Source organism: Dermacentor andersoni, chromosome 6 (assembly GCF_023375885.2).
Source record: "Dermacentor andersoni chromosome 6, qqDerAnde1_hic_scaffold, whole genome shotgun sequence".
Classification (NCBI taxonomy): domain Eukaryota; kingdom Metazoa; phylum Arthropoda; class Arachnida; order Ixodida; family Ixodidae; genus Dermacentor; species Dermacentor andersoni.
Window position 1 is genome coordinate 167,094,530 of NC_092819.1, and position 21,688 is coordinate 167,116,217.

The 21,688-nt window shown below is 47.8% G+C and overlaps 1 protein-coding gene and 1 pseudogene across 5 annotated transcripts in view; both read right to left on the bottom strand.

Moving 5' to 3' along the window:
* Window positions 1–21,688, bottom strand: part of LOC126523413 (solute carrier family 41 member 1-like) — a 474,589-nt gene that overhangs the window by 24,922 nt on the left and 427,979 nt on the right. For all 5 annotated transcript variants that reach the window (XM_072288882.1, XM_055066791.2, XM_072288880.1 and 2 more), the window contains one exon: window positions 21,538–21,686. In XM_072288882.1, the coding sequence (XP_072144983.1) occupies window positions 21,538–21,686 (149 nt within the window). The remainder of the gene's footprint in view (window positions 1–21,537; window positions 21,687–21,688) is intronic.
* Window positions 1,288–6,310, bottom strand: LOC140218898 (uncharacterized; annotated as a pseudogene).

A 21,688-nucleotide genomic window follows, 5' to 3' on the forward strand; every position in this document is an offset into this window, starting at 1 on the left:
TTTCCCTTCCGTCCTCTCTCATTTCTGTACTTTGTTTTTTGAGAGAAATAAATATCTATCTATCTATCTATCTAAACGATGAAGCATGTTTTATTAGAACGTGAAGGCGTCTGCCCAGCAATCGATTTAGGGACCACTGGCCTCCTTGAAGCCCTTGGGTTCAGCGGGAGCGGTGGAAAAGTAAACATGTCCGCAATAGAGATTAGTAAGCGGCGATTGGAAGATTGGTGGAAGTAGGGAAACGACGAAAAACTGAGACGTGCAAAAGCTAAGTTCGCAATAGGGGATCAGAAAATTTGGTTGTGAGAGTTCATAGTGTTTTCTTTTCTTTCTTTAAACTAGGTAGGACATGAGGCAGTATAATAGCAAGAGCTTGGTGGCACAGCCCACCGCCCCGGTCCAAAAGGGACGCTCAACATCCATCCGTCCATCCACCGGCTGTGCACAGACGCAGACCGCTAATCCTTTCACTCGTATTATGCAGGTGCTTCAGCGCGCATTCGTGCGCCTGTTGCTCGCAGCCCTTGTGACAGCTTCCCCCCTAGCGCTCGTGTTGTTGGTCTGCCATCTAGCCTGCAGCCGTCTCTCTCCGTACAGATTTTGTAAATACAATTTCCTATCTATTTTGCTGTTCTCATCCCTGTGGCAATATGAATATGATGAGTGAATAAACCTAGTAGCAGGACTTTGTAGTTACTCGAGTGCATTTATGATATAGGTTTGATGCGGGTTCCAGATGGGAGATGCATGCTCATGTTTCGATCTTACAAATGATTGATAGGCTAACACTTTTACTTGTTGTTGAGTGTGACGCAGATGTGTTCTAAGAAATCCCAGTGATTTATTAGCAGCTGAGATGATGTTAGTAGTATGCAAGCGCAGGGACAGATGACAAGAGAGAGTGACACCGAGGTATTTGAATGATTGGACTGATTCCACTGGGGCGTTAGCGACGAAATAGATCAATCTGAGGGGGTTATGGGCAGCGAGTGAAAGACACAAGTTTGCGTTTGTTAGGATTTAGGTTCATTAGCCAGCGGTTACGCCATTGTTGTGCATTATTACGGTCGTTCTGGATGAATGTGTGGTCAAGTGTGTTTGTAACTGTGCGGTAGAGTGCGCAGTGATCTGCAAACACACGAATGTTACCTGATACATACGATGGTAGATCGTTAATATATATTGAGAAAAGAAGCGGTCGTAAGACTGATCCCTGCGGGACGCCTGATGTTACGGGGAGCCTGCTAGAATAATGTTTATTAACGAAGACAAACTGAGACCGGTTAATTAAGAATGCTCGGTCACCCTGTAGGTGTCCACTGGGAGTATTTCGATCACAGTCAGTGGAACTCTGAACTTCCTTTGGGTTTTGTTGGGGCGCCGGTGTGCTCTGGAACGCAGCGCATGTCTTCTATGTCTCCAACACTCAGCTGGTCTGCTGTGAAGTGATGCTTGTCGAAGTACTGCTTCGACTTTTCTTGCTGGCTCACTATTTCCTTTTGAGCCGTCTCTTGAAGTTGCTCCGGACATACCGACTCGTTATTCTACGTGTTTAGCCATCTTAGAACACCATCCTGCGTCCTTGGTTGATATTCATGCAGAAGCCTGAAAGGGATAGTGCCTGTTGAGACATTGTATGCAGTGTTTAGGTAGCTCTCTAACTCCTTGATGTTCTGGTCCCAGTCCTTCTGAGTAGGGTCCTTGATCGTAGCCATAATACACGGTACTAGAGTTCGATTCACACGCTCTACCTGACCGTTAGCCCTTGGATGGTGAGCAGAGTTCAGTGTGTGAACCACACCATTTTCCTGACAGAAGCCTTCGAAGCCGTGGGACGTGAAACGGGAACCACGGTGTGAGATGATGCGCTCCGGTAGTCCGAACTCGGTTATAAAACTCCGCACGCACCGTAGTACATTTCTCGCTGACATGTCTCGCATGGGGTAGAGACGCACAGAATTGGTTAGATTGTCCACTAACACCAAGATCCACTGGTTTTTATTGGAGCTTCTCACAAACGGACCAACATGGTCCACGTGTACAACTTGAAATGGTATCTTCCCTAGTAGATAGTATGGGGTGTAAAATTCCAGGTTTCTTCTCTCCTGGAATCGTTGTGAGCAGGTACACTTATGGATGTGCTGGTCCACATAGCGCTTCATCCGAGGAAACCAATAAAGTTTCTTTATTTTCGTCACTGTTCGGTCTGTACTAAAATGCCCTTGTAAGTCGTGGAACTTGACACACAGTGTTTTATGCATGCGCTTAGGCATCACGAAAAGAAGTCGTCCGTCTTCCTCCACGTAAAACAGCCTTCCATCCTTCAGCCGTAGGTTTTTGACCTTGACACTTTCTTCCTCGGTCCTTTCCTTGATTGGCTTCTCGAGAATTCGTGCGAGGTTAGCTGCCAAGTCCGCATCTGATCGCTGGGTGATCACAACTTGGTCCTCTAAACTCAAGGCAAGGCACACTTCATTCCTTGTCTCGATAACCATCGAGCGTGTCCTGCGGCGTTCCTACGGGTTCACGACTCAAATAGTCCACGTGTGCGATTTTCTCATCTGCTCGGTTATTCACCTCAGTCACATTCTTGAAGTAAGTCGAACCACCTTGCTATCTGTGGTTTAAGAGTCTTGTGCATATTCAGATACACAATTGCTTGGTAATCGTTTGCCAGCGTGAACGGAATGCCTAGGAGGAATGAACGAAGTCCTTCCATACTCCAGACTATTGCCATCAGCTCCAGTTTTCCCGCATGGTAATTCTTCTCAGCCTCAACGGTTCATTTACTGACACAAAACACCAAGTTCCAGCGTCCCGACTCATCTTCTTGAAGAATAATTCCCGCAAGTCCATGCTTGCTTGCGTCCGTGTGGAGTTCTGTTTGAGCCGAAGTGTCATACAACTTTAGAACCGGAGGCTCTGACAGTTCTCTTCGGAGCTTGTTGAAAGCTTCCTGTTGCTCCACTCTCCGAATAAACTTTGTGTCTTTCTTGGCCAGCGAAGTAAGAGGTTCTGCCTTCAGAGCATAATGGGGAATGAACCGTCTGAAAAATCCTGTCAGGCCCAGAAATCTCTTGACATTGTGAACATCAGTTGGCGTGCTAGCGTCCAATATAGCTTGTTGCTTCACTTCACCTGGCTGCAGGTAGCCTTTCATAATCTTGAAACCTAATAAAAATAAATTATGGGGTTTTACGTACCAAAACCACTTTCTGATTATGAGGCACGCCGTAGTGGAGGACTCCGGAAATTTCGACTACGTGGGGTTCTTTAACGTGCACCTAAATCTAAGTACACGGGTGTTTTCGCATTTCGCCCCCATCGAAATGCGGCCGCCGTGGCCAGGATTCGATCCCGCGACCTCGTGCTCAGCAGCCTAGATCTTGAAACCTAAATAGTCGAGTTCATCACTTCCAAACACACACTTGGATAGCTTCAAGATTAGACCAGCAGCTCGCAGAGCATCCAGTACTTGTTGGAGCCGAACCAGCAAGTCTTCCCAGTCCTTGGCTGGAATCAGCAAGTCGTCCACACACTACACAGTTGCACAGAGATGCGAGGACCTTGTCCATTAATTTTGACGTTGAAATACAGCAGGACCGTTTATCAACCCAAACACCATACGTTCAAACTGCGCGATCTCATCAGGCGTGATGAATGCATTTTTGGCCTTCGATTCCTACCTCAGTGGAATTTGAAGGTATTCTTTAGCACAGTCTAACACACAGTACATTTGTGCTCCGGGCAGTCGTTGCAGCTGGTCATCAATGTTTGGCAAGGGAAAGTGTTCCGGCACCATGTGGCTATTTAGCCGTCGATAGTCTATGCGTACACGATTTTCTCCATTTTTCTTCTTTTCGAGTAGCACTGAACTTGCGTATGGCGAAGATGTTTGGGCTACAATGCCAGTCGCTTTCTACTCTGACAATTTCTTGGACTGCTTCTCTTTCCTCTGCATTAGTCGTGTACGGTTCGCAGCTGACTGGAGTTTTTCCGGAATACCCTGTGATAGTCATTTGCAGTTGGTTACAACACCCCAACTCTGACAAATTTAGTGCAAAGCAGTCTCTGTATTCATTCAGCATCTTCAGCAGTGTATCCACTTGTTGTTCATTGACGTCTTTCCCGACATTCAGCATGCTACGTGAGATCGTGCTACGTGAGACCGTGAGACCTGTGCTTCGGCTGAAGCACAGGTCTCACGGGGGTCAACACTTCGCTCCCTGAAAGCAGTTCAGCGTGAGCCAACAAACTTCCCTTGATCAGCTGTTGGTCTTCATCCTTGTCGCTTAACATGGGTATCTCAACCCTTCCGTTTTCGAAGAGAAGTAGCATTCCCTTACCAGGCCCACTAGGTAAGATCAGATTTCCTTCACTCTTACCGGTCTCCACTGTCACCCAACACACAGTTCTTTTGGGCGGTACAATAGTTTCCTTGACACGGAGTGGTTCCTTGGAAGGCTTCATCTGGGTAAGGTCGATGTTACAAAATGGAAGATCATCTCGGTAGCCAATCCTGAGTTCGTCTCCTATGCGTAGGTATGCAATGTACTCTTGTTCCGTACAGGTTCTGCCAACCAGCATGTCCACGGACAAGGCACTGTTGTCGACGCCTCCATCGAAATGCGGCCGCCGTGGCCGGGATTCGATCCCGCGACCTCGTGTTCAGCAGCCCAACACCATAGCCACTGAGCAACCACGGCGGGTTGTGATCACTTGCTCAGGTGGACACGCGACAGTCCAAAATCCTTGAGGTCGGAGGCTTGGCACAAGGTGTCGTGGCACCTGTATCACCACCTTGTGGCTTGGCCCCTGGTGACTTCTGCATTCTCGATTCGGTTATTCGCTCCAGTCTTCCCAAGTCTGCCAGCAATTCATCCTCATCCTTGTGTTCCTTCGCCGTCATGGAGAACGTGCGTCTCTTAAATCGCAGCCCCACTAAAAATTGCTCTTTGGTATCTTGTACACCGAGGCCCGATCCCTTGCATAACAAGGTCTTTTCGAGGAAGTACGCCGTGGTGGACTCTCCCCTCATCTGGACTCTTTCCTGCGTTTGCTCCAACTTTTCGGCCGTGCTTGTCTGGCCTACAAATGTCTTTTTGAAGGCAGTCTTGAAGTCCTCCCACGTAGTGAGGTCATCCACATGGGCATGAAGTCAAAATCAAGCAGGTCCCTTCATGTGAAGCCTGGCGTTTTCTAGTTTGAAGCTGTCCGGCCAGCCGTGCAGGACTGCCATGGAATCGATACTTTTCAGCGACGCCCCAGCTTCGTGGGATAAGCCCTCGCCGTCGAAATCGTAGATAGCTTTATTCAGGTCCGGCATAACGTGGATCGCTTCAGGTTTCCTCTCGAGGAGCTCCAGTAACCGCCGGTTTTGCTCCAGCAGAGCTTGTATCATTTGGGTTTCGCGAGTTCCGCCGCGGTCTGCCATGTTCGGGGTTGTCTAGGCGTCTCCCTAGGCGTACACACAGTTTTTCGCCTCGAGCTCAGCGTCTAGGCCTACGAAATCACAGAGAGTCTGCACACACGTTTGTGAGGCGGCACGAAGACTCAAGTTTTCGATGTCGGTACACCACGAAGACGGTACCGTTGCGTCTCGTAGACGTGACACAGAGCGTCCGCACGCACGTTTTTCAAGGCAACGCAGAGGGCCCCTTTTACGGTCAGTACCTTACGAAGGCGGCACCAACGCAGCGTCCATTGAAAAGTCAGCGAGCATCACCGTCGACGTCGGCTCCAACAAGATCGGCTTCCACGATCGTCTCATCACGAAGGTTTCGGTGTATTCCACCTCTGGGATGTTAGGAATTTCTTCGCAAACACACAAATTTTAAAGAAGGGCGCTCTTTAATAGATAAATAAAAGAAAAAAAAACGAGTTCAAAAAAGCGTGACGACTGCCTTCCTTCGCACCACGATCTCTCTCCTCTATGTTGCCAGCCTTCGCTTCCGATTCCGCTAACACGCTAAAGCATTGAACACGGTTCCTCACCAACGTTTGCTATAAAATTGTATCACTTAAATTTACACTCCAATGTGGAAAAGTGGATTGAAGCATTCTTGACTAACCGATCTTGTTTGTCTTCGTTAATAACCATTATTCTAGAAGACATCTTAGTGTTACGTTTTGCGCCAGGCGTGCCGAAAGGATCAGACAAGTTCCGGGTGAACGACGTTTATTAACCCATGCTTGTGGGTTGGGGCTCGGGCAAGAAAAGAGAACCGCTAGCAAGCTGCACTCCGCTTTTAACACTTAGTGGCGCATGCGCACTTCGCAGAGTGCTCTTATCAACATGAGCGCCAGCCGACACAACACTTAGGACCGCTTCTGTTTTCAATATATATTAACAATCTACCAACCTATATATCAGGCAACATTCGTATGTTTGCAGATGACTGTGCAATCTACCGCACAGTTACAAACACACTTGACCACACATTCATCCAGAACGACCATAATAATGCACAACAATGGTGTAACCGCTGGCTAATGAACCTAAATCCTAACAAACGCAAACTTGTGTCTTTCACTCGCTGCCCATAACCCCCTCAGATTGATCTATTTCGTCACAAACTTCCCGGTGGAATCAGTCCAATCATTCAAATGCCTCGGTATCACTATCTCTTGTGATCGGTCCAGGAATTTGCACACTACAAACATCATCTCAGCTGCTAATAAATCACTGGGATTTCTTAGGAGGTATCAGCGTCATACTCCACAACAAGTAAAAGTGTTAGCCTATCAATCATTTGTAAGATCGAAACTTGAGCATGCATCTCCCATCTGGAACCCGCATCAACCTTATATCATAAATGCTCTCGAGTCACTACAAAATTGTGCTACTAGATTTATTCACTCATCATATTCATACTGCCACGTGGATGAGAATAGCCAAAATGGATAGGAAATTGTATTTATAAAATATATGCAGAGAGGCGGCTGCAGGCTAGATGTAAACAATACGAGCGCTACTGTGATCGTCGTCTTCACCGTCTTTTTGGCGCATTCTCCCATGCTCGGCAGGATGCGTATTTCTGTAAGCGTCTCGGCGCTTAAGAAGTAGGATCATGTCCGGCAACATAAGGCTTAAGTCGGGAGACGTGCACGATATCAGTGGCGGACGCGGCAGATGATCGACTGTCCACTTGGGCGATCTCGTACATGATGTCAGTGATCTGGCGTAGGACCTTGTAATGCCCGGAGTAGCGGGAAAGAAGCTGTGGCGACAAGCAAAGTGCCGGCAAGGCGTCCAGAGGAGGACCAAAGAGCCCAGAGAGTAATTAACGACTCTGCGATGGTGATCGTAACGGGCTTTCTGGGACAGCTTGGAGGCACAAAGACGATCCCTTGCAATCTGGCGCGCCGTTGCAGCCCGAGAAGCTGCATCGCGGGTGTAGTCTGAACAGGGTGCACAGGTGTTGGTAAAAGTATCGAAGGGCAATGTGGGATGGCGGCCAAACAAGAGATAAAAGGGGGAAAAGCCAGCGGTGTCATGGTGTGACGAGTTGTAGGCTAACGTCACATAAGGCAAGATGCTGTCTCCATCACGCTGGTCTAAGGAAACATATATGGGGAGCATTATGGTCAGCGTGCGGTTGAGGCGCTCGGTAAGCCCATTGGTTTGCGGATGGTAGGTAGTAGTTAGGTTGTGACGTAAGGAACATGAACAAAGAATGTCGTCGACGACTTGGGAAGGAAATGAGCGACCATGGTCGGTCAGCAGCTGTCGAGGAGCGGTGTGTTGAAGAAGAACGTCTTAAAGGATTAATTCAGTCAGTGGCAACGTCAGTGGCACAGCTTGTTGGCAGTGCTCGCGTGATAGCGTATCGTGTCGCGTAGTCCGTAGCTACGGTAATTCATTTGTTCCCAGTCAGAGATGTTGGGGACAGCCTGATGAGGTCAAGGCCGACGCGGTAAAACGGGACACCGGGAATATCTATGGGCTGAAGAGGACCGACTGGCGAGAAGGATGGATGCTTGTGGTGCTACAGGACTCACAAGCAGCAACGTATCGGCGCACAGAGCGGTGGAGGCCTGGCCAGAAGAACCGACGCCGAATGCGATCGTGCGTGCGAGTTGCTCCGAGATGACCAGCGGTTGGGGCGTCATGAAGCTGTTCGAGTACAGCGGAACGGAGTGTTTCGGAAACAACCAGTAGAAGCTCTGGGCCATCGGAGCTGGTGTTGCGTCTGTATACGATTTCGTCACGAAGCCCGAGTAATTGTAGGGACGGGACAGTGGGATGAGAGTGTAGAAGGTGGATAATTGACTGCAAATTGGCATCGCGGAGCTGTTCGCTGCGTATGTCGGTTAAATCGGTTATAGCGAAGACAGGCATCTGAATCGTGCGCTGACAAGTCGGGAGGATCCACTGAATGACGGGATAGGCAGTCAGCATCTTGGTGCAGTATGCGAGACTTGTAAGTGACGTTAAAGCTGTATTGTGCAGTTTCATTGCCCAGCGGCCAAGTCCTCCAGTCAGATCTTTGAGGGAAGACAACCAGCAAAGTGCATGGTGGTATGCGATGACCAAAAAGGTGCGGCCGAACAAGTATGGTCGAAACTTGCCGACAGCCCAAACTAGTGCGAGGTACTAGCGCTCAGTGATCAAAAATTTGCACTCTGAAGAGGAAAGAAGGCGACTGGCATAGGCGATGACGCGGTCTCGTCCTTTTTGCTGCTGGCCGAGAACAGCGCCGATGCCATGTCCACTGGTATCCGTGCAAAGTTCACCGGAGGCTGACGGGTCAAAATGGGCCAAGATGGGCGTTGACGTAAGTAAAGTCGTGATCGTGCGAAACGCAGTGGCATGTTCAGAGCCCCAAGAAAATGACGCTTCCTTCTTCAAGAGTTGCGTGAGTGGACGGGGTAAGTCGGCGAAGTTCTTGACAAAACGTCGAAAATGAGAGCACAAGCCGACAAAGCTCCGCACGTCTTTAGTGGAACGTGACATAGGTAAGTATTTGACAACGCGCATTTTTCTGCGTCAGGTTGCAGGCCTTCAGCACTCACAAGGTGGCCAAGCACAGTGATTTCGCGGCGGCCAAAACGGCACTTGGCAGAGTTGAGCTCAAGGCCTGCTTGTAGGAAAACTTCAAGAACTGCCGACAAGCGGCCAAGGTGGCTTTCATATGTCGGTGAGAAGACAATGACATCGTCAAGGTAACAGAGGCATGTTGACCACTTGTATCCCCGAAGGAGGGAGTCCATCATCCTTTAATATGTGGCTGGGGCATTAAACAGTCCAAGGGCATGACCTTAAATTGGTAAATTCTACCGGTCGTAACAATTGCGTTCTTTTCACGGTCTTGATCATCGACGGATATCTGCCAGTATCTTGACATCAGGTCGATAGAAGAGAAATAGGCAGAGCCGTGTAGACAGTCGAAAGAGTCATCGATCCGCGGCAGAGGGTAGACGTCCTTTCGCGTTACTTAGTTTAAGTGGCGGTAGTCTACGCAGAAGCGCCAGCTGCCATCTTTCTTCTTGACTAGGATGACCGGTGATGCCCATGGACTGCATGAAGGTTCAATGACGTCCTTGGTGATCATCTTGTCGACTTCACGCTGTATCACTTCTCGCTCGGCATAGGACACGCAATGAGGACGTCGTCTGATTGGGCTGGCGCCCCCAATATTGATCTTATGAGTGACCACAGATCTCTGTCCCAAAGGACGGTCATTAAAATCAAAGATGTCGCGGTAGGACTTCAATATGCGCCTCATATCGGCTGTCTTAGCAGGAAGGAGGTCAGACGCTATCATCTTGTCAATATCACCGTCGACGAGATTTCGCGAGGAATGGGAAGGGGCAGCGGACATAAAAGCGTCGGTGACGAATGCAGAAACGGCACACTCATCGATAGAAGGTATGTGGGCTAGAGTCATGCCGCCTGGTATAAGTTGTGTGCACCAGCTAAAGTTCAATATGGCTATAGACGTTTGATTATCCGTAACTCTAATAAGGGTGTGAGGAAGAGCGACGTCCTTGGCGAATGAGACGTCAACGATCGGGATGAAGATATAGTCGCCATAGCGAATGGGAGAAAAAGACCGCAAGTTCACATATATAACTGCTTGAGGAGGTAGACGAACGTAATCCACTGAGCACAAGCGCGGTTAGTGTGCAGTAGGAGCGTCATGGTAGCACGGTAGCTCTAGCTGAAGCAAGCCGGTTCCACAGTCAATAAGGGCAGAATAGGCAGACAGAAAATCCATACCGACGATGGGTTCATGGGAGCATTTCTTGAGCATGGCAAGTAGTACGCTTGTGGATTGGTCAGCAACACTTAATCGAGCGAAGCACATCCCTAGTACGGGAAACGTTCCACCATCGGCGACACGAATGAACGGTAGTGTGGGTGGTGTTATGACCTTCTTAAGGCGGCGACGTAAGTCAGGGGACCAATTGCAATGCATGCTCACTGACCTGGAAAGGCAAAGGAGAAGTGTGGGTCTAAAAATTAATCTGCAGTAAACTAAAGTAATGCTCAACAGTCTCGGAAGAGAAGCAGTTTATGATAGGTAGCCAGGCACTGGAACTGGTAAGGGAATACATCTACTTAGGGCAGGTGGTTACGGCGGATCCGGATCATGAGACAGTATGAATCAGAAGAATAAGAATGGGTTGCGGTGCGTTTGGCAGGCATTCTCAGATCATGACCAGCAGGTTGCCATTATCCCTCAAGAGAAAAGTGTATAAGAACTACGTCGTACCAGTACTCACGTACGGGGCTTACGAAAAGAGTTCTACTTAAATTGAGGACGAAGCAACGAGCTATGGAACGAAGAATGATGGGTGTAACGTTAAGGGATAAGAAAAGAGCAGATTGGGTGAGGAAGCAAACGCGAGATACTGACATCTTAGTTGAAATGAAGAAAAAGAAATGGGCGTGGACAGGACATGTAATGAGGAGGGAAGATAACCGATGGTCATTAAGGGTTACGGACTGGATTGCAAGGGAAGGGAAGCGTAGCAGGGGGCGGCAGAAAGTTAGGTGGGTGCATGAGATTAAGAATTTTGCAGGGACAACATGGCCACAATTAATATATGACCGGGGTAGTGGAGAAGTATGGGAGAGACCTTTGCCCTGTAGTGGGAGTAACGAGGCTGATGATGATGATGATGATGAAGGCGGGGACGAAGCGCCGAATGCATTACTGATATCTGAACCACAGTATCCACTAGAGCAACAACATGTGCGTCATTCAGTTTAACGTCTATCAGGTTCCTTCTGGTCTGCAGTGTGATCAGACGATTTGGCAGGCGAGTTGTCGATGCAGGATCACCTCTGGGAGCTGCATCATCTAGGTTTTCCCGAGGGAGTCGTTCAATCGGCGACGTAGGGCGGCGGGATTGGGGCGACCTAGATGATTGGCGACGAGACAACGGCGAACGGGACTGGTGACCACGTGGCGATGGTGTACGACGATGCGGCATGGAAGGAGCGTCGTCGCCAGTGGTTTGGGGAGGCTCGCGGTAGGGCTGAAATCGGCCATAATCCATATCAGGGCGACGGTTGTGTCCATAGGGGCCTGATACCAATACCACCGGCATTTACAATGACGGGCCACGTGTCGCATATGACGGCAGCTGAAGCAAATGGGACGGCCATCAGCAGTCATCCACTCGGCTGTATTGCGAGTACGGAACGGGGGCCTTTGACCTTGGCCGTGCGGAAGTGTGGAAAGGCGGTCGATCGGCTGGTAAGGAGCTGCGGCGCACCACTAAGAATCCAGGCCTGCATTGGAGAGCTCCTGATGAACGACAGCTTGAACTAGTGGTACCACCTGGGAGCTGTCAGAGGTACGGGCATACTAAGAAGCAGGAGACGCAGCATCACGTTGACGTCGGAGCGATGGCTCAGGTACGTCTTCGCACGACCACGTTGCTGCCGTGTTTGGAAGTCGAGCGAAATGATGGGCAATGCGTCGACTTTTGGCGGCCTCAAAGCGCTTGTACTCTTGGATGATGGGATCGACAATTTCGCCGTCTTTACAGATTAGCAGATTGAAGGCATCATCTGCTATGCCCTTTAACACGTGGCCCACTTTCTAAGACTCCGTCATGCCGTCGTCGGCTTTGCGCCAAAGGGCAAGCACGTCATCTATATAAGTCAGGTACGATTCTGTCACTGTCTGCGCACGAGATGCCAGCTCCTTCTTTGCTGCTGCCTTTCTACCTGAAGACTTGCCGAACAGGGAACGCATCTTCTCCTTACATGCATCCCAACTCCCAATTTTGTCTTCGTTATTCTCAAACCACACCTTCGCGGTTCCTTTGAGGTAAAATAATGTTTGCCAACATGATCGTCTCATCCCAGTGATTGTTCTTACCTGCACGCTCGTACAGGGGCAGCCAGTCCTCGATGTCGACGTTGTCGGCCCCGCAGAATGTACCTGGGTCTTTTAGCTGAGCGAGGACGACCGTTGTCGTTGCAGTCGCCTCGTTGGGCGCCGACCCCTCTTCCGTCATCGTGGAGAAAGCCAAACGTAGGCCACTGCGGAGCTCCGTTGTAACATGTGGTCACCCCGCGCCTCCCACCAAAATGCCACGGGGATGAGAGTAGCCGAAAGGGATACGAAATTGTATTTACAAAATATGTACAGAGAGAGATGGCTGCAGGCTAGATGGCAGAACAACACGAGCACTTCTCTGATCAACGTCTTCACCGACTTTCTGACGCATTCTTCCATGCTCCCCAGGATGCGTGCTTCAGTGCGCAGAGATAGCGCGTAACAATATATCAGCATGTCATCGTTGAAAGCGGAATCTGGTTTGGCAACGCTTTGTTTGCGTGGACAGGTTGCCACCCTCTCTTCCCTTAATCACCCACCTTACATCGTGCCCCCTTCGTACATTTTGCACTAGCCATCCTCTTTAAGTTGCACGCGCACGTGCCCGGACCACCACTTCTCAAGCATCATTTTTTATTCGAGCAGCAAGGGACTGGAATGGCCGTCCACACGCCAACGCAGGCATCACAAGCCCATCTGCCTTTACCGAAGCTATTTCAACCCATATTCGAAAATGACCACCTGTTTCCAATATTTATTTTATTAACCACCCCTTACGTAATGCCCCTCCAATGGGGTTTTAAGGTAATAAAGTCAAGTGTATTGCGTTAGTATCTCTCGCAAATTTTAAGGCTAAACGTTTATGATCGCCACCCAGGCTATCTTCTCAGTGTTGATCTAACATAATTTGGTCTATGAGCAAAACGTGAACAAGGTGAATGCGGGAGCCAACTTTGCGACTTTGTCTTCTTCAAGGCGGTGTACGCTTACGTCGTCGCAAGCGTACGTCGCCTTGAAGAAGACAAGTCCACTTGTCGAAACGTTGGCTCCTGCATTCACCTTGTTCACGTTCCGCTCATCGTCTTGAATTTCCATCTCCCGCATTCCCCATGTTTCCCCATAATTTGGTCTAGTCGTTCGTAGACCGTTCCTGAGACTAAGGCGTAATCGACACGTGACTGCCTATTTCCGCATTGTCACGTTATCTGTCCACGACACTGATTCTCTCTGTTAGCTACTATAAGGTTCTGTTCATCTCACAGATCCAGCCCCAGAGAACCGTTGTAATCAGTATATCCTTCTAAATCATCCATGTGCGCGTTCATAGCTCCCACTAATATCACCTGCTCTATTTTCTTCAACTCATTAATATGGCTTCTAACGCAATCAATCAAGTGCCTATTTTAGAGCGCAGCTTTAAGCGCCCATTCCTGCGCTGAGCGTCCAAGTGTCTCAGCGCTATACCAGCCCCTGAAAGGCGAGTGCTAGTTTTGGTTTCAAAGAACATGCGCACTCCAAGCGGTTGCCGGACAGCGTAACTTATCTTTTTATTTCTCTTTTGGTGAATCGGGCGAAGCGCGGGAAGTGATTGTCTTCGCGCGTCCGTCGAGCTTGCCTCCGTTCACCCTTGCCACTCGCTCAGCGATATCAAAAGTCGGATCGCGCTTGGTCATCTGCTTCGGTCATCGTCCCAAGTATGAAGATGGAAAAGATTCGACAGAGAAGCCTGATCGGGCGTGATAGGGACGGAAGACACAGGAAAGCAGGGCGACCAATTATTAGACGAAGATGGGTAAATCGAGGCATCACATTTGTTAAGCGGCTCTGTGGTGCTTTAACACCGGAAATGCCGGAAATTCCAGTTCAACAAAGTTTTTTCAGGTTTCCTAATGACAGGAGGTAAGCACAAGTACTTCTCTTCTATGCAAGCCTGAGTGGACTAAGATAGGAGCAGTGTCTCTCGGCCCATTCGTTATGACGGCAGGCCACCTGCTGTCGGTGAAATACTTGTACCGCAGGGCTCGAGTGTGTGTTTGTTGGGTTACACATTTCGTGCACTTTTTGTCTACACATACATCCAAGGCTAAAAAAAAGACACAGCCGTGCTGTTTTATGAAACTTTAAGAGCAATGACGGCAAAAGTATGCACGCACGTAATTTATTGTTGCGTTTTGATTCACCACTGCTAAGATGTCGTACTGAAGAAGGTTGAAACACTGTATTTTATCGGAATTTTGGAGCGTACATTGTACCATACGCTCAGTTACATTGCTTTAGGCTCAGATTCATTGTGTGAAAGCTTTTGAGCACTTTTATTATAGAGGAGGCGCTATGTTATTTGTTGTGTCGGCAAAATGTCGTTAATAACACCAGTAATACAAGTATAGAGTATCTAATGCATAAAAGTACGAACTGGTAATCCCCCTTGTGATGAAGAGTGCTATTAAGTTTTTTATGAACGGTTAGTTGCTCGCGTTGCTGCTGTGCCAAATAGTGTCCTAATACTCCCCGTGCTTTTCTGTATATATGAATATAACGTAAAGTATGTGAGCGCTATAGAAATATGCTCCCTCATTCGGCATGTACTTCAAGTATTGAGAGCAATCATAGGCTACTTGTTGTTCATGCAGATGCATGTAGCCAGTTTAAAATTCTGTAGCTCCTTACTTCTCATACTGTCAGTGAAATACAGGTATCCTACTCTACATTCTTTCAGGAAGCCACAAAATGTGTCGCCGTCATAACATACGTCATAGTCAAGTTCCATGTGACCATCAAGCGATGGTTAATTTTCGCTTTGGTTTGGATCTTCTGGAAACTATGTTCGCTCATCATGTACAAATTTCAGTTGTGAATGAAAATTGCTTCTGTAGATTGACACTTTCGCAATGCGTGTAGGTCAGTCTTCTTGCAGTATGGAATATGTAAATAGAAACAGAAACGTTCAACTTTTAGTTGTGTTGAGTTTTAGCTGACTGAGAAATCGGCCAGTTTTAGTTGATTCACTTCACAACAGAGGAACAAAATTAACGATTCATGGTGCCTGAAGTTATTTTCTTCATACTACCCACCACTATACCTACGGACTGGTTTAACTGTAACCCTAAACTTAAGCACAAGTTAGGAATTTGAAAGCTTTGCAATTTGCAATGTCACTGTCATCGCCAGGCCAGGAGGCTTCCTCCTGGTCGGCTTCTGTTCCTAACTCTGATTTGCCGGTGGAGCTTTTCTTACGCAGTGGGACGAGCAGCGTACCTGTGGCCTTGGTTCCCAGTGATGGCGGAGTGATTCGCATGAAGAATCCCAAAGCAATTCAAACCGAACTCCAGATGGCCTCGGCCAGTTTTCAAAAAATCACCGAGGTTAAACAGTTTGGCCGAGGGGGGATTATTTGCTGCTCGTCAGACCAGGCTTGTGTTCAAGATTCATTCCTCAGTTTCATTCCTCATCCCCTTGCATGTACCAAAGGCCTAGTCCGCGCTGTCGACATAAGTCTATATCCGGCAGAAATTTGGGAAATGTTTTCAGCGGCAGGCGTGATTTCTGTGTATCGTTGCAGCCGTGTCGTTGGTAATAAGCGCATGCCCACTGAAACAGTCATTGCTACTTTCGCTGGAATGAACCGCCCATCGGCAATCAAGGCATGGCCACTGATATACCGAGTTGAGCCCCTATCACCTCGTGTCCTTCAGTGCCTAAAGAGCTGGTGGTTCGGGCACTCCATAAGAGGCTGCAGATCCAACACACGATGCCAAATTTGTGGAGAAGGCCATCACTCAAATGACTGTTCTTCCCGAAATAAGTCTTGCTGCCTTTGCAGTGGTCCCCACCTCGCAGATGAGCCTAATTGCCCTGCAAGGTCGAAAGAAGTTCAAATCCTTGAAATTATTGATAGACGTCGATGCTCTCGTCGTGAGGCCATTGGAGAAATTCAGAGCAGGACTCAGGGGTATGATGGTATAACGGCCCGTCAAACGATGTGTATGGAAAACTCAATCTCTGAGGCTGTGGCAGCTTCCGTAGAAAAGGCGCCGGAGAAAGCAATGGAGAGCATCATGTCAAATCTCACCGACTCCCTTGTTCAGGTGCTGTCCTCACAACTAGCTCCGTTGCTTCAACGAACTAATAAAGCCAATATTGAGGATCCGGTGTCAGATCTACCGCGGAGTCCACCAATTAAAATATCGTCCACGCAGTCATTCACAAATAAGGAGTCATCAAAGCCATTATCTTCTGAGAAAATCGACCAAATCTGTCTTTCCGACACAGATGGGATGGAAAATCAAAATGTAGATATGGACCCCCGATCTCTTAAACGAACAAGGTCACCGACAGAGAAAAAACCTAGCTCTCCCACCAACTCCAAGGCAAAAAAGTACGTTAGAGAGATTCCTACTAAGAAAGACTTCTCAAAAGAGCGTTTTAGACCAAGAAGTTTGTACTGCTCGAATTTATTCACCATAGGAACTTTACCAGTATTTATGTGGAACTGCGGTTCCATAGTTTCAGCTGCGACAGATTTATTAAATTTTATTTATAAATATTTTCCAGATATTATTATTTTACAGGAAACTTAGCTTGTTGCTGGTCAGACTTCATCTAAAAAAATTCCGATGTTTTCGATTGGATCGCCTATCCCGAGGCGGTGGTTTAGTTTTGTTTGTCTCATCAAAAATATGTCATAGAGCTACTATAACATACCAGATAATGTCCCCAGACTGTGAAATCTTAGCCGTGGATATAAATACTCCCTGGTTGCACAGCTTTTTCTATAATTAACGCGTACTTCCCCGCTGGAGTACAAGATACCCGCTATCTGGATACCTCAATTGCACGCAGTCAGAAGAACATCATACTGGTGGGAGATTTTAATTCTCATCATGTATTGTGGGGTTTCCGAACGGACACTTGGGGCAAACGCTTGTGGGATTGGGTCTTAACCAATCAGTTCTCTTGCTTAAATTCGAGAGCACATACTTTCGTTCGGGGTCAGTCGCGATCTGCCCTAGATCTTACGTTTGCTACCTCGAGCATGTCTGTCACCTCCTGGAAGACTGTAGACTCCGGAACTAACAGTGATCACCTCCCTATAATTTTTGAACTGCTTACCCCGTTAACTAGTTTAGATAGTATTGTGCGCACTTTTGTTAATTACGAAAAATTTAAAAATGCATTAAAATCAGCTTTACACGCTCAGGAGGGCATGGAGAGGGATATTAAAGCAATGAGCCTATGTTCCATTCTAAAACAGTAATTAAAAAAAGCTCAGTTGTGCAATCTACTAAGGGTGGATCATATTGTCCCTGGTGGAATTCTGACTGCGAGCGAGATTTTAGGCGTAGAAAAGCAGCATGGAAGAAACTTTTATTCAGCCAAAGTCCTGTTAATTGGGCTGATTATACATATATAGCTACTACATTTAAACGAACAGTCTCAAAAGCTAAGGAGGATGATGATTCCAAGCACTACACATACCTTTCGAAGTCTTGCAATAAAAAGGCTCTGTTTAAATTTCTTCGATCTCGTAAAGTTATACCGGCGCCCGTGAATGTCGATTCTGTCGTTCTATCAACAAAAGAAGTATCGGAATCACTTGAGGAAATTGCTCAAGGACTTGCGCGACGTTTGAAACATAAATTACCCTTAGGCCTAAAGAAACCTCCCTTGGTAGACGACTTTGAAACAGTGACAGCGACAGAGATTGAACGCATTATTAGTTCGTTGCCAGCGTCAGCCCCCGGTCCAGATGGAATTACAACAGGAATGCTACAAGTCTTATTTGATTATGCGCCTCAGGACCTCTTAAACATAATAAATTTCTCTCTCAAGAATGCATGGGTTCTAAGAGAGTGGAGAGTAGCTAAAATTATTCCACTATTAAAGAAAAAAATAAGCTGGACTTAGACAACATAAGACCTATTTCTTCTACTTCCAATGTTGTCAAATTAGTAGAAAGAGTTCTTCACGGCCGTATAAGACATTTTATGCAGGATGATACCCTTCTCAGTCCTTGCCAGATTGGATTTCGTCCCGGCCACTCCATATGGTGCGCCCATGAAGATTTAGAGAGCCGCGTTAAACTTGCTCGCCGCAAACGAGAGTACGCAGCTTTGGTGACGCTAGATGTATCAAAAGCATACGACTCTGTAGAACATTGTATTCTATTCGATAAACTTCAGTCAACGAATTTCGCAAAATATATAACCGCTTGTATCTAATAATTTATAAGAGATAGAGAGCTTTATTGTTACCAACACGGTATTTCGACATCCAAACACAAGCAGACAAAAGGTGTACCACAGGGTTCCGTTCTTTCCCCTATATTATTTAAAATTTTGCTAAGCACAATTCCTTTGTGTCCGGAAGTACATGTTTACGTTTACGCGGACGATATCGCATTTTTACGTCCGCAAATAATATACATTCACTACAACAGTCGTTGCAGAATTACTTAGGAATGCTGGAGACATGGCTAGAGGGGTTATGTATGTCGTTAAATATTAGCAAAAGTGCGGTATTAATATTCCCATGAACGGCACAGGTGCATATAACTACAATATCGACAGGAAATCACTCCTCAAGTTGACGAAATCAAGTACCTTGTGGTATAAAGTTTGTAAACAGGAATAAGGTGCCTCTGATAGGCTGGCCAACGTTTCGATAGGAGGACCTATCTTCGTCAAAGGCGGCCTCGTCATCCTGGACATGTTAGTTTTAAACGGTTAGTGCAGTGACGTCACGTGCGGGTGTTGTCGCTCGCGGCTGGTTTTAAAGGGAGAGACTTCAGAGAAAACGAGCGCTGCCGTCCGACGTCTGTGAGCTTCATACCCAAGAAGGGGGGACAAGAGCCGAAGAGTGTTTGCGCCGGGAGAAAAGAAAAGAAAGAAAGGCACATAGAAAAAAAACAAAAAAAAAACAGAAAAGGAAGGGGGGGAAGCCAGGGCGACACCAAGACAGAAATTGTTGATTTTGGACTTCAAGTACCTTGGTGTCATTTACGATGGCAAACTCACCTGGTTCAGTCACATTGAACATATTAAAACAAAGGCAGAACGAGCCGTAGCTATGCTCCGCCGGCTCAGCCACCGAAGCTCTGGACTACGCAGGGATATCTTACTGATGATCTATAAAATGTATGTTCGGCAAATATCAGAATTCGGCTGCGTAATATTTTCCGGTGGTCCCGCCGGCAAAATTAAACCTACTACACTTTGACCCGTGTCGGCCATTTCTACGTTCGCACTGCCCTCTCTTTGTCGGCGTTCCAAGCGCTCGCGATTCCTTTCCTTCCGCTCTCCCGTGGTGGCGGTCGCGTCGAAGCGTCACGCGTGTTTCCTCCGAATTCACGGGGCGGTGGCCCCATCATCCACGCGAATGTATATAAACATCACGGTGAATGAGTCCGTATCTGTTCAAAATTTTGTGTCACCTATGCACCGTATGCTAAAGGGCTTCGATGGTCATCTATCTTCGCAGAGTGGAATGGCTCATGATTTTTTTATGAATGCGCAGCCCTTAGGCGCCCGTTCCTACGGCGAGCGTCGGCGTAACCGAACGAACCAGCACAGCGAAAGATGAAAACGAACGCGGAGCGCAGGGGGCGATGAAAGACGTGAATACGAAAGCGGAGAGGAGGGTGCAGCGAAAAGGGTGATGAGCGAAGCGGAGTGCCGGCACGACCAGGCATGCGCGCAGAAACAATGCGCTGGCGTGTTCTTCGGACCCACTGCGCATGCGCTAGTTCGCCTGCGGTGCCACCGCCGCTGGGGAATGCACTCCGCACGAGCCACGCGTTCTCACTTTCTTTCAAGACTGTGAGCGACGCAACTGGTGGAGTTGCTGAGTGTGTCGCTGCTGAGCAGAGGCTCCGCGCCGCAGCTGAGAGTATCCTTGACCTTCACAATCAAATTCTTTGCCATAATATATCGCGGATTCAAAACGCCTAAACAGCTGCGCTCGAAATTCGCATTAGGGAGTATCGTTATAGTCGGTGAATTTTTTGGTTCATTACATGTTTTGTACTCCGACTTCTGCCCATTCGCACGTGGCAGGTGGGATGTGCGAGGCACGTTCCTAAAGTAAGTTTCGTCATTTTTCTGAAAGATATGATGGTACACTAGGTGAAACAAAAAATCCCCATAAGAATCCACGTCCGTTGCTGGTTTAACGACGGAAGGAGCGTCAACGGTGGAGGAATGAAGCGTACGCAGAGTGCAGAAGAGAAAGTAGCAGCAGACAGGCGTGGTTAGTCGAGTACTGATCACGATGGCCGACAGATGTGTGCAGACAACGCGTTCGCCAGTGGAAGTGGCTGCTGTTATCTGGTATGTATGGGCGCGTGGGACTAGCGCATTTGTCATCCATGAACGCCTACAGATCGTGTACGGTGAAGAGGTCATGTCTCAGGCCGTGCATTGCAGGGCACAGAGTTTCAGCAGAGTGATTTAATGATTGCACGATGCGAAAAATGCATCAATGTCGGTGGCGACGGTGCGGAAAAATACTGCAAGGCGTATAGACCATGATGCCCTGGTGTACTTTTTTTGGCAATAAGGTGTCCGGGTGAAAATAAATGACGAAACTTACCTGTGGAACGTCCCTGGGTAAGTAAGAGCAAGCAGGCAAAAGTAAAACGCTCGTCCTCACTGCGTCAGAATGCTGCTGTCGCAGTGAGTGAGTTCAGAGCCGAAAGAATCGCTCAACTATGCACTCTCTATAGCAACCGGATTTCGTGGGCGAGCCACTCATCGTCGTCTTTCCTGTTACAGACTATCGATAGTTTCCTGCTGAATTTTGGATTTTGCAGGCATCATTTATTAAGTAATTGCTTTATGTTTATACAAATATTTTCACTGCAATATCCAAATATCTTATGTTGACATCTTGATAAGTTTTGACATTGACGTGTCAAAAGCATTTATCACACTTGTAACCCTATCTTGCTGCCACTTGCTCGAATCTCGCTGATAACTATGCACAGTACACCTTACCAGTTTAAGCATTCCTTCAGTACATGTGTCTGCGGCGTTTATTCTATGTGTGGTGATATACCGCACCTTAATTTACGCCTCGATTGTCACTTTCGTTATTTTTTTATTACATGTGTATGCTTTTGCGCCCTGCCTCGGTGTCGTATCTTGGGAACGGAGCTTAAGGTACTTTAAGCAGCTTTCTTCGCGGCCATTTCCTCACCCTCCTCCATTGTTGAATAGGAAATTCATTAATTCACCGTACGCACCAGCACGACGGAGGCGACCAGGTAGGAGAGCACCAGCCCTACGGTGAGGCGGACGTGGGCGTCGCTGATCGCGAAGATGAGCAGCACGAACAGCACGTGACCTGGGATGGAGAGCAGCAGGAGGAGCTGGGACACCCGCGCTTGCCGATCT